The sequence below is a fragment of the Dermochelys coriacea genome, chromosome 20, assembly GCF_009764565.3.
Source record: "Dermochelys coriacea isolate rDerCor1 chromosome 20, rDerCor1.pri.v4, whole genome shotgun sequence".
In the NCBI taxonomy this organism is placed as follows: domain Eukaryota; kingdom Metazoa; phylum Chordata; order Testudines; family Dermochelyidae; genus Dermochelys; species Dermochelys coriacea.
In genome coordinates this window covers 9579625-9592480 of record NC_050087.2, presented here as the reverse complement: position 1 = coordinate 9592480, position 12856 = coordinate 9579625, and the positions used below count along the sequence as shown (strand labels likewise).

Here is a 12856-nt window from a genome sequence, read left to right as displayed (position 1 = left end):
GAGCTACAGCTTACTTCATCGGATGCTGTAGCGCACGAAAGCTTATGCTCTAATAAATTTGTTAGTCTCTAAGGTGCCACAAGTACTCCTTTTCTTTTTGCGAATACAGACTAACACGGCTGCTACTCTGAAACCTGTCAATAGAGACATTGTCTCCCAGTGCTGGAAATAGAACCCAGGAGTCCTGGCTCCCTGGTGGCATTCATCCTCTTGCTAGCAGGATGTTTGCAGGCCAGTCTGATCAGTAACTGATTTTTTGGAACGGGTGTTTTGTCCAAGCACATCAGTGAATAAATGAGACATTGTGGCCCAATGGACAGGACTAGGTGCTAGGCGTTAGGCCCCCTGTACATTCTAATTCTGGGCTTTCCACTGACTAATGTGAGCTTAGGCAAGTCACTTCCACCCTGCCTTTATGTGCCTTGGTTTCCCCATCTGTAAAATAAGTATGCCATTTACCCACTACTCTAAAGCAGTGTGGCCTGTGCCTGAAAACTGGTCTAAAAGGGATGAGCGTTAATATGTTGTATGCCTCCTTGTAAAGCAGGCAAGCATTTGTCCCAAGGTCATAGTTGTGGAACCCCAAAGGTTCCCCCACTCTCACCATTAGACCCCATCCAGATCTGAGACACTAATCCAGGAGTCCTGAGTCCCATCCCTCTGATCTCACTCAATCATACTCTTCTCCCAGAGCTAGAAATGGAGTCCAGGAGTCCTGACTCCCAGCTCTGTATACTTTAGCTGTAAGACCCTGTGGCAAGTAGTACCTTTATACTCGGAAGGGGTAACTGGCCCTGGAGCATTGGTAGTGGAAGGTTGGGCAGCTGCTGACAGAGCTCTCTAAGGCACAGGCGGCCCCTTGGGGAATTCACTTCTGATCGGTAAATCTGATCCCGCTGGGCTGTGATCCCAGCTCCTGCATGTGGCTCAGAGAGAGATTTACCATGCAGATGCACATGGAGCATGTTGAAGGTGTTTCCTTTGACATCCTCTTTCTTTCTCCTCTTCCCCCCTCCACCTCCCCCAGGGCCAAGTCACCCGCGCACAGGAGGCCGAAGAGAATTACATCATCAAGCGAGAGCTGGCGGTGGTGAAGCAGCAGTGCAGCTCAGCCACGGAGAATCTGCAGAAGGCCCAGAGCACCATCCGGCAGCTGCAGGACCAACAGGTGAGGAAACAGGCTAGGGTGGCACTGCTGAAGGGGCATAGGGTGGGAGCATGACACAGGACGCTGGTGGCACTAAAAATGCAGGCCTGAGGATTTGCCCTGCTTACCAGACCCCTGCTTACCAGACTAGATGGGCAAAGCAGCTGCAAGCCCTGATGTGCACCAGTGCAGCTTACCCTCGGGCAAATAGCAGCGAGGCCTGCCCATGCTAGTGCAGCTGCACATCTAGCTGGGTACGATTTAGCCATACGATGCCATCATAGGATCCTGCATCCCAGATGTTCAGGGAGCTGCCATTTAGCTGCAGCAAGAAAATGTAATATTTGTATTAGGGTAGCACCCAGAGACCCCAACTAAGATTGGGGCCATGTAGTGCCAGGTACTGCACAGACAATCCCTGCCCTGGAGCTTACACTCTAATGACGCAAAGGAAAGATTAATAGCCCCATTTTATACCTGGGGAAACTGAGGCACAGAGCTGTGCCCCAGAAGCCTTTGGTAGAGCTAGGACTCAAACCAACATCTCCTGAGTTCTAATTCAGCACTTTAACCACAAGACCATATTTGGTCTCTGGACAGGGCTTATGGTGGATAGATTTAAATAATTGATTTTAATCTTATTTTGTGTTTGCACTTTTTAGTTATTGTTCTAAAGAGGCATTGATTCTCATGGATTGGTAACCATTAAAACATGTTAATTTCCACCAAACTATAAGCTTTACCCTAAACTTGGAACTTCATTTTTCTAACCAGCAGGATACACTATATTTATAGACATTTATTTACACAGTTATAGAGCTTAACATTCAGATTATTCAGAGTCTTAATGTTTACTTTTTTTATAATGTTATAAAATGGTAAATGATGCATTTATTTACTACATGATTAATTTTTTATTTGTGAATTTTGTCAAGCTCTATTTGGATGGAAACTGGAGTTTAATTTAAAATGTGCAAAAAAAAAAGCATTTTAAAAAATATTAGTTAAATAAAACTACCTTAAATGTGCTGGATACATAAGAAAAATAAATTAATCAAAACACATTTTTCATTTAAAACTAATTTATTTATTGAACAAAGAAAGTATTATCTGACAATGAGTAACTGCTTCTGGTAAACATGTCCTTCAAGATTTTAATATGCAGTGTATGTAAAGCTTGAATCTCACCAACAGTAGTTGGTCCAATAAAAGATATTACCTAACCCACCTTGTCTTGTCGAGATTTTAGAACTAGTAGATCTCATCCTCTAACATCTAGTTTTTATTCATAGATTGGAAAAGGTAAACAAGTTTTCCTCCTTTTTCAGCTCCCAATTGTTTTTTTAACTTTCATTGAACTGAACTATTTGAATAAACTGAAATCAAGAAAATATTCTCTTTGCATCTGTAGAAGAAGCTACTGCTGTCAAAAACTCACTTAGCACTTCAGTAAACTCTGGTTGCAGGTGCTGAGCCCAGTGTCTTCCACGAGTTCAGTGGTTTGACTTTCTTTAAAACTTTAGCAGCAAACTTGTATTGCTTAATATTAAATGTTTTATTTAATTTAAACTATTTTAATAGATTACAGTCCGTTTAGGCCTTAGCATATATTGCCATAACTTCAAACTTAATTTTAAATAGATTCATTTTTAAAAAGGAAAAATATGTACTTTAAATTTTAAATAATCCAATGTATGTTTTGAAAAATCAATTGGTTTTTGTTTTTATTTATTTTTTTAAATCATTGAGGGTGCCTCTACTGGTTCCACTTTGGTCACTGTTCTCTATAGTCAAACTCCCCTTCTTGCAAGAAGCAGTGGAGGTGACCTTGTGGATTTCAGCTGTGGCCCTGGAGATGGGTGATGTAGCAAAGGTTGCTTTCGTGATCTGCGTCTGTGGAGCGGTTTGCTGCACACGTGTTACTCATGCTGAATCCAGACCAAAGCCGAAATTCAAATATTGCCCTAACAAACAGCTGGAGTGTGCCCTTTAGCAGGGAGCTCCCACTCTGGGGCTGAGCTTGCTATAACACAGTTAATATCCGTACTGTGAAAATAACTAGAGAGGAAGGACCCGGGACGGCCTTGTGGTTGAGGCCCTGGGCTGGCACTCTGATCTAGATTCCATTCTCAGCTTTGCCACTGACTCTCTGTGTGAGCTTGGACAAGTCCTTGCATGTCTCTTGGCCCCAGTTCTCCACTTGTAAAAGATGGATAACAATGCTCCCTTCCTTTGTCTGTTCAGACTCTGAGCTCTTTGGGGCATGGACTGTCTCTCATTCTGTCTCTGTGCAGCAATGGGGCCATGATCTCAATTGAGCTTTCTAATTGCTGCTACAATAATTTTGGATATGTACTGTTGATAGCTGTGGGCATTAGAGCTGCTGTAAAGTCACGGCTGAACCACTAAGTGGAAGTTACAGAGATGAAAGCAAAAGCAAAGCAAAAGCTAAGTGTGTGTGGGAGGGGTGCTTGGTGGCTGTGATGGTCTCACATACACAGACTCCCATGTAAAGGTCACCATGTCTCAGCACATTGCTGAGAGCCTGATCTCTTTGCCACCTGTTGCCTGTCTTTGGCAGAAGCTTTTTGATCAGGGAGGGCTTCTTCTGAATCTCACAGGTGTCCTTGCAAGTGGGAAAAACGGCCAAGCAGTAGCTTGTTTTTTCTTGGGTGGGGGGAGGGCTTCAAATCCCCCCCTTCTTTGTGCAACTGAAGTCTCTGATATTTTACCTCATCAAAAAATGCAGAGCTCTCACCAAATGGAGACAAGTGCTTAAAACAATGCTCAGCGGCTCTACTTCGGAAAGAGCCCCAGGTGAAAGCTCTCCAGGAGAGAACGCAGGGCTGTGTGGTTACAGGGAGAACAATAATGCCTAGAAAGCAGACCTGCCTACAGTGGATGGGCAGAAAAAAAGAACCTAGAGGTTTGTCTGCTTCATGAGCTCTTCTGGTTCATCCAAAATAGGTTCTTTGTGGGAAGGAAGGGCTGGTCTTCTGGTTAGAGCACAGGACTGGGAATCAGGACTCCTGGATGCTGTTCCTGGCTCTGCGTGGGGAGTGGGGTCTAGTGAGTTAGCAGGGGCCTGGGAGGTAGGACTCTTGGGTTCTATTTCTGGTTTTGCCACCAACTGTGTGACCTCAGGCAAATCTCAACACCTCTCTCTGCCTCAGTTTCTGCAGCTGCAAATGCAGATAACAGTTCTCTACACAGCAGGAGCATTGTAATACCAAGTTACTTAATGTCTGTATACATGTTGGGATGTTCAAGAGGGAGACAGGCAGAGTGTTGCTGTTAAATGCAGAGCGTGGTGAGGCCCAGTGTTACACTAGAAATGTCTCGTCTCTTCCATTCCATGGGCAACTGACTCATTCCAGAGGTACAACCCTACAGAGGAGAAGTCTGATGGACGCCATAGACTCCAGGGTAGGGACCTGATAGCTGGAGAGGGATAACTATTTCCCTCTGGGCATAAACCAAAGGTGTCAGTTCACATGGACTGTCGCATATGAGAAATCTGTGGTAAATGGGCGGAGTGAAATGAGGGAGTCCCCTCCCACCTGAGCCTTGCACTGCAGAGAGCTCTTCCCTCTTGGGCAGATCCAGGAACATTGCAGGCTGCTAAGCAAAGCACCAGACCATCCAGGAGAAGAATCCTACACTAGCTGAGGGGAGGATGAGAAGCTGTGACCCAGCTGGCCTTTCCCATCTTTAATTCACCAGTCCTAGGGGAGTTCACAGCTAGATTGGTTCTGAGTTCAGCTTCTGAGAAGACGGGGCTTTGCCACGTTGGAGCAGAACATTGGTCCATCTACTGTGGCAGAGGCCACTACACGAGGCATCAGAGCAGCCTCTCCTTTGGACCATCAGTGGTGACATCCCTTCCTGGCAGTTCTTTTGAGATCCTGGTGGTGACTGATGAGGGGGATTGGAAGTGGGGAGCTGGTCTCCAGAGACTGAAAGAACTGGAGAACCACAGCTTCATAGAAAGCGGAACCTTCTCAACCCCCATGCCTACTTCCTCCTTCACGCATCTGCAGCACTGTGGAATTGACCAGGTGCATTGTGGTGGGAGATTCCTTCCTGAGCCGATACCGGCAATCAATGTGCCCCAACATGAGATCTGATAAACCCATCACCTCCGTTCAAATGGCAACGGCCGCAAAACTCTCCAGCCTGCTTTAAACCAGCTATGGTATCAGACTCAGTAACCTCCCCTCCTACTGGCTGGCAATACGCAGAGTGATCACAGACAAGTCCCTGAGGGCCCATCTAGTCCATCCACCCATAGAGGCTAGGGCAGTGACCGAGGTCCCCACATCTTTCTCCCCTCGGCAGGGATGGTTGTTCTCGTTCTCCTCCTCCTCCTCCCCATCTTCCCCCCAGCATATTCCTCTCCTGTGGGGTGCTCTCATTGCAGCTGCACTCACTCAGCATTGGGGGAATCTGGTTGGGGAGGGTTCTTGCTTCACTGATGGAAGATGACGGTTCTGCCACTCAAGCTTGGTGCTGGATAGGGTTGGCTTGGATCTGGGTTAAGGTTTGAGGTCAGACGGATGCCAGGCCTAGACCTCAGCTAATATAAATTTCCACTGACTCTGATGCAGCATCCCACCAGACGGGGATCTGACCCCATTGACTACAATGGAGCGATGCTGGTTTATACACCAGCCGGGGATTCGGACCCATTGACTCCAATGCAACGATGGTGATTTGCACCAGCCGGGGATCTGGCCCCTAAAACTCTGATTCAAGGGTGCTGAGATCTCGCACCTTGCTGGCAAAAGTCTCCTGTCCCAACCAAAGCAGAACCAGAAATTAGTCCCCTTTTGATTTTGGGTCCAACCTAAAACCACAGCTACAGAGGGGTGGTTTTGAATGCGAGGCCTCCAATCCAAAATGCTCCAAAATTCAAAGAGTGTTGGGTTCAAGGTTGCATCTGGTTGCAAGGAGAGGTCTCCACCCCTCCGCGCAAGAGCTGGGTTGGATTGCGTTTAATTCTCCCCGAGAAAACAAGCTGGTGTTTATCTGATGAACTGCCAACAGCTGCGATAGCGCAGACGGTTACAGTGGGTAGGAGCTGTGCCAGCGCTCCCCCAGCCTTTCCCCCAGCGGAGGTTGCTGTGGTTGAGGCATGCTCTGGAGAGTAGCACTCTGCTCAGATTGGGTGGGGTGGGGTGAGAGATTGAAGAGCCAGCTGGATCCCGCTACAGGAGAGCCTACAGCAGCCAGCAACGGTATCCCCACCTGGCTACCCTTTTAGGGGCCCCAGGGTGTCGCATAAGCAGCCTCATGGCCTGCCTCCTCCTTGGAGTGTGCCTAGTCCCTGCCAGAACTGTGGCCACTGGAGAAAAGATTCAGAACAAGATCCAGAGCAGCCACCACATTCAGGTGCTAGATGTCTAACCCCATCAGGCAGTGCACGGTACAGTGATGGGAGTTGGGTCCATTTGCCCCATAGCTCAGTAGGGACTGACAAAGCAGCAGTCACCTGGCTCTTAAGAATCACCCCCGTCCCAGCTGCCCAGGTGTCATGTTAATGGGTCCCCAGAAGTCGAGTCCTGGACAGTTTGTGAAGTTTCCAATGTGAAGCCTTAACGGGAAATCTCGGAGCATGCTGCTAGGGGGCACCGTGCTGGCCTTCACTGTGATTTTTGGATGAGACACAAGACCAAGGCCTTGAAGGCTTATGGGCATTAAAGATCCTAAGAACAAGAACGGCCATACTGGGTCAGACCAAAGTTTCATCCAGCCCAGTATCTTGTCTGCCGACGGCAGCCAATGCCAGGTGCCCCAGAGGGAGTGAACCTAACAGGTAATGATCAAATTATCTCTCTCCTGCCGTCCATCTCCACCCTCTGACAAACAGAGGCTAGGGACACCATTCCTTACCCATCCTGGCTAATTGCCATTAATGGACTTAACCTCCATAAATTTATCTAGTTCTCTTTTAAACCCTGTTATAGTCCTAGCCTTGTGGCCCTTTCTGCAAAAGTGGGAGTGTTAACCTTGCGTGCCCAGTCAGACTAATGCTTCATTCACCTCTTACAACCTTCAGCTGTAGCTCTTTTGTGTATCTGTTACCCAGTGCCACATACCACCCCAGAGCTGCTGCATTGCAGTGATGGGTACAGTAGTCACTTCAGAGGGCACGTCTATAGGAAGAGAGACTCCAGACCTAGGCAGCGAGTCGGGGGAGGTCTCCAAGAGTGGCGGGGGAGGTGAGCAGAGCTGTCGGATCATGGGTGCAGCTTAACATTGCACTGGGCCCCCAAAGTGCAGATCTGTGTCTGTAATCCTGCAATCTGCCATCCTTCCCCCTACTCTACAGGGCTGCCAGGGGAGTTCCTTCCAGCGGCTCTCTGGCTCTCTCGATTGTCCTGCATTGAAAATGGAGGTGCACTTGTGGGTAAAAATTGGCTATGTGCGCTTGAGCATGTCTCCCCCTAGAGGCTGGCCCCTTCAACGAGAATAGCCTTGCTCTCGCTAGAGGAGTTCCTCACTTGGTAGAGATCTGTGATTTCAGTGCTAAAGATCCCCTCCCTGGTTAACAATGCCTGGTTTGGGTTTCTTTGCTTCCTCACAGGGAAACCCCCGGTTCACGGAGGATTTTGTGAATCACCTGGAAACAGAGCTGGAGCAGTCACGTCTGAGGGAGACTGAGACACTGGGTGCACTCAAGGAGATGCAGGACAAAGTGCTGGACATGGAAAAGGTGTGTGTGGGGAGGGAGAAATCCCTGCTCCAGCATCGTTTAAACATGGAGTGGGAGTCAAGGGGGGGAGCAGCCATGAGCAGCCTGTGCCCCTACAACTTCCTGTGAATCTGTTACTTTTACAGCATGGGTTGTAAAACTGAGGCCTTTGATGGCTTCAGGGTCATTAAAGATCCCATGATGCTTTCCATAAAAGTGGAGCGTTAGCTCAGCTCTCCTGGTCCAGTACCATAGAAGGGTTTTGCCTACTTAGACCCTCTCCTCCCTGTAGTTTCAGCTGAATGTGGGATTTTCCATCCTCCTCTGATGTGTAGTTAAACAGCTGCTGTGTCCCCCAAGAAGTGGGTGTATTTAAGTGGGGAGTTAAGTGAACCCTGTGTAGTTTGCAGAATGCATTGGGGTCTTTCAGGATGAAAGGCATAAAGGATCAGATCCTCAGCTGGGGTAACTCAGCATAGTGCTATTGACTTCAATGGAGATATGCCAGCTGATGCCATTTGGGGATCTGGCCTGAGATATTCACTGTGATGCTATTGATCTGTGCCATGTGGATTTAGGCTGGTGAAGTGCATGCCTGATGTTTAATTGTAGTTCACAATCCTAAGCAAAGGAAGTCCTGAGCTAGACTCAGCCTTCCTTTTAGTGGGGCCTGAATTGAATTGATAGCAGCTGCTGTGCATATCATAGTGATTAAAGGAGGAATTGAAGATAACCTGTATTCCCTGAGTGCAGGGGTTCTCAAACTTCATTGCACCGCGATCCCCTTCTGACAAAAAAAAATTACTAAATGACCCTAGGAGAGAGGACCAAAGTCTGAGCCCGACCAAGCCCCACTGCCCTGGTGGGGAAGCCAAAGGGCTTCAGCCCTGGGCAGGGGGTCTGTAATCTGAGCCCCTCTGTCCAGGGCTGAAGCCCTCGGGCCTTGGCTTCAGCTCTAGGTGGTGGGGCTCTGGCTTCGGCTTCAGTCTTGGGCGGTGGGGCTCCAGCCCTGGGCCCCAGCAATTCTAATGCCTGTCCTGGTGACCCCATTAAAATGGGGTTGCGACCCACTTTGAGGTTCTGACCCACAGTTTGAGAACTGCTGCCTGAGTGCCTTTCAGCCTGAAGGACCCCACAGCACTTGGCTTCGTCTGCAGAGGTCAAACCTACCCTACTGGAATTCAGTCACCTTTTGAGGGTGGAGCATTTGTTCAATGGCACCAAGCAACACTAAGTGAGAATTTAGGACAGGAAGTAAAGAAGAATCCTAGTTATGACCTGTACAGCACCTGGCTCAACAGGGCTCTGATCTCAGCTGGGTTCTGTGTAGCTCCCAGCCTTCTGAAAGGCAGTGCTTCCATTGCAGAGTGCCCCTGATACCACACTGGGGCCCAGCGTTAATACTAAGCCACACTTAACCCTTCCTGCAGCACCTTGGATGTTCCTTGGTGGTTTCCCATCCAAGTGCAAAGTTGGGCTGATGCTGCCTGACTTTTGAAGTGTGACCTGGTCACAGCACAAGGCTGATCATGTCTGCTTTTTGTGACTCTTACTTTATTTGCCTCGCTCAGGCTGCAGGTATCTTTAGTAGGTCTTCTGTTGAATCCATTTCACTAGCAGTGAGAGGCAGTGTGGGCCATGCACAGGAGGAGTCAGGAGACCTGGGTCAGCTCTGCCACTGACTTGCTGTCTGGCCTTGGGCAAGTCATTTCCCCTCTCTGTTTCAGTGGGATCCCTGAACTCAGTCAAAGCTTCTGGATGCTGCTATAAATTAATAACTGATGGCTATTTTTGCTCAGCCTGAATCCGCTGCTGAGAATAGGATTTTATCTCACACACACACACACACACACACACACACACACACACACACACACACACACACACACACACACACACACACACACACACACACACACACACACACACACACACACACACACCCCACTCCTGAACTGTTTGGGAGTTATATTAAGAAAGCTCCCTACCCTACACAGCATCTACCTGGACCCATTCAGTGTCCGCATGGACACTGAACCAAGACAGGATCTCATGCACACAAGATTTTCTGCCCACATGTCATTTCCTTGACCATCCTGCAATAAGTGATTGTACATTTGATTTATTTTTTCCTTTGCGGTCGCAACTGGGATTAGATTTGAAAACCTCTGAAGATGATTATCAGAGCGTGATTAAAAATAAAAGCAGCTAGATAAACCCTCCCCTTCCAGAAAAGGACTTGCCTTGTAACCATTTCCTTCCTGCATGGTTGTAAGTTGCACGTCAGCACACTTTTTTGCTTTGCAAAACCAGACCAGGTCTGTCTGCAAAGCCTGGCAATGGGAAGGCTACACAGTTACTGTCAGGTCAGTTTCAGGCCTGGGCAGCAATCCTATGGGAGCAGGAGAGGAGCAGCTCGGAGGGTGAACATGGTGCTAGTGGAACTCTCACACAGCAGACCTGACCCAAAGCCAGCAGCCTTAACTAATCGAGTGGGAGATTGGTGCAAATCCAGTTTATATCACACAACCCACCTGTTGGCACTAATCTGCTCCCTCTCAAAGAGCCTTGGATGAAAGGCCAAGAGCTAAAGGGCCAGGGGGGTCCCAGTCTCCCCAGTCCAGTGGGGTCTGTAATGTTCCCAAATGCACTTGGGCCTCCTTTCAAGGGAGAGTAGGGGCTGGGTTCAGGATATGGAGCCTTCAACATGAGTGGGAAGGGGAAAAGGCAAGGAGTTGCCTCCTCAGCACACACTTAGTAAAGCGAAGCAACCTCAGCTAAGTAGGTTCAGTCCAGTCCTGTACATGGGGCTCCCCCATTGGATGCAGATGGGGCTGAATGCCACAGACACACACGAGGGTGCCACAGGTCACAGCCCAAGGGCCAAAGGTTCCCCCACTCCTCCACACAGGAAGACCCATCCATCAAGCTACCTTCAGGGCCCCAATCTGAGCACCTCACGGTTACCTATTGAATTCATCCTCCCAGCATGGCAGGGAAGGATCATCGTCCCATTTGGCCTGAGGTCACCCAGGGAAAGCTGGGAATTGAAGTTTCTATTATTATTATTAGTATTTTATTTGTTAGGTATAGTACAGAAGCACCTGTCATGGCCCAGGACCTCCTTGTGCCAGGTGCCGTACAAACACAGAACAAAAAGACAGTCCCTGTCCCAAAGTTTGAAATCTACTAAGTCTCAATCTAGCACCTTAATCGTAGGACCATCCTTCCTCTCTGCCTTGCAGCCTTGCTATGATCTAGCCAGAGACTGGGCTTATTCTAAGTCCTCCAAACATTGTGGGGGCTTGAAGTTTGATAACAGACCTGAATCTAAATGCTGCAAAGGATCCCCGGTCCTTATAGCAGGCTGAGCCGAATGTCAGTTCCCAAACCCTCCACTTTTGGGGGTGGTCTGTCCAGAGCTGAATTTCTGTACTTTAAATCTAACGTCTAGCTCGGGCTGAGCTGATGCTGGAGTGCCTCATCTTAGCTGATCAGAGCTGTGAGAATCAAGTCCTCCCACCCTTTTAACACCCTAACAGGCCCCGAACTAGCCCTTCCTGCTGCAGCTTGCATTGCGACCACACTGGAGCAGCCTGTGAGAAAGCCCATAGGGGCTTGAGAGCTCAAAGAATGACTCAAGGCCTCACCCTCCACCCAACACATCAGTGTGAAAACCCCTGAGACGTGGGGTGAGGAAAGAGCTGGACCATGCATAGCCACATGTGTGACACCACTGCTGGGTCCCCATTTGTCCTAGGAACGAGAAGCGCCCAGGGTTTATTTGACTAACGGATGTTGCAGTCTTACCAGACAGATGTGCAATTGCTCCATTCTAAGTGGGGTCACCACTTTCCCCCCTCTCCCATTACACACACACACACATCTGTCCTCTCTCCCGATAGTCCCATGAAGCAGAGGGAGACAGAGAAACAGCTGCTTCTGCTCAGAACAGACCTCTTTGCACACCATTGGTGGCAGGGTGGTGTTTTCTCACTGTTGATTGATACTATGGTTTGACTTACAGGCTGCAATTGGTGACCAGGGCCCCATTGTATCAGGCACTGTGAACACACAGCACTAAGACGTACAGCACCTAGCACAATGGGGCCCTGCTCCATGCCTGCGGCTCCTAGGGCTACTGTGATACACCAAATAAGTAACAACACCTGTCCCTGCTCCTAGGAGTTTGTCATCTAAGTATAAGATGAGCAATGGCAGGTAGATACTGAGGGACAAGGGTGTACCTAGTGACACTTGAGCTAGTTATGATTAGTGGCATGACAGGAGATCAGTATGAGCCATGTTGCTGCTTGGAGTATTGAGCCCAGGCAGATGAGGGGGATGACTGTGATTGCCTTCTCATGATATGAACCCCAGGGTTCATGGTGGGTGCAGGGCCACTGGCCCCCCAGCACCAGTTCAGAAAAGATGAACTCGCAATCACCAAACTTTACCCTGCCCCCTCACGCCTCCCCTGCAGCTTCCAGCATGTGATTTCTGTTCCAGCAGAGGTGAGATAACACCTCATCTGATTGCTTTCCTGCTGAGCGTGGGGGCGGTGTCTGAAACCCACTGGAAGCCTCCCCCTGCCTGTGCTGTGTGTGTGAATCATTCAGCAATCACAGAGCTCCTTGGTGGCTTTGTCTGCATTGGCAGCCAGAGCCTCCTGCTGTAAACAGGCACAGCTCTATGGACGGACTCCCATGGGGCAGCACTGATTTATACCAGCCAGGGATCTGCCCCTGGGATTTCAGCCACTGGTTCAAACCCAGCATAAAGATTGGTTCCACCAGCACAGCTCACCCTGGTGTAAAGCCAAGATGAGCTGCACCAGTCAAACCAAATCTGTCCTTGTGATTCACACTGGTGCAGCTTCTGCAGGTCTGAAACCACAGTGTAGATGAAGCCTCAGCTCACTGCTCCCTAGCGTGAAATAGAAAAGCCACTCGGTTGGCCTCCCTTTCCAACAGTGCCCAAGGGCTGATGAGAGTTCAGAGAGGCTCTGCTTGGGC

At 48.9% G+C, this 12856-nt stretch overlaps 1 protein-coding gene across 8 annotated transcripts in view; it reads left to right on the top strand.

The window, feature by feature from the left end:
- EVI5L (ecotropic viral integration site 5 like) overlaps window positions 1–12856 on the top strand; it is a 93862-nt gene that overhangs the window by 46553 nt on the left and 34453 nt on the right. For all 8 annotated transcript variants that reach the window (XR_006278376.1, XM_043506766.1, XM_038378517.2 and 5 more), the window contains 2 exons: window positions 1028–1168; window positions 7734–7862. Coding sequence is in view for 7 of the 8 variants with exons in the window: in XM_043506766.1 (XP_043362701.1) it covers window positions 1028–1168; window positions 7734–7862 (270 nt within the window). In the remaining variant the exon portion in view is untranslated. The remainder of the gene's footprint in view (window positions 1–1027; window positions 1169–7733; window positions 7863–12856) is intronic.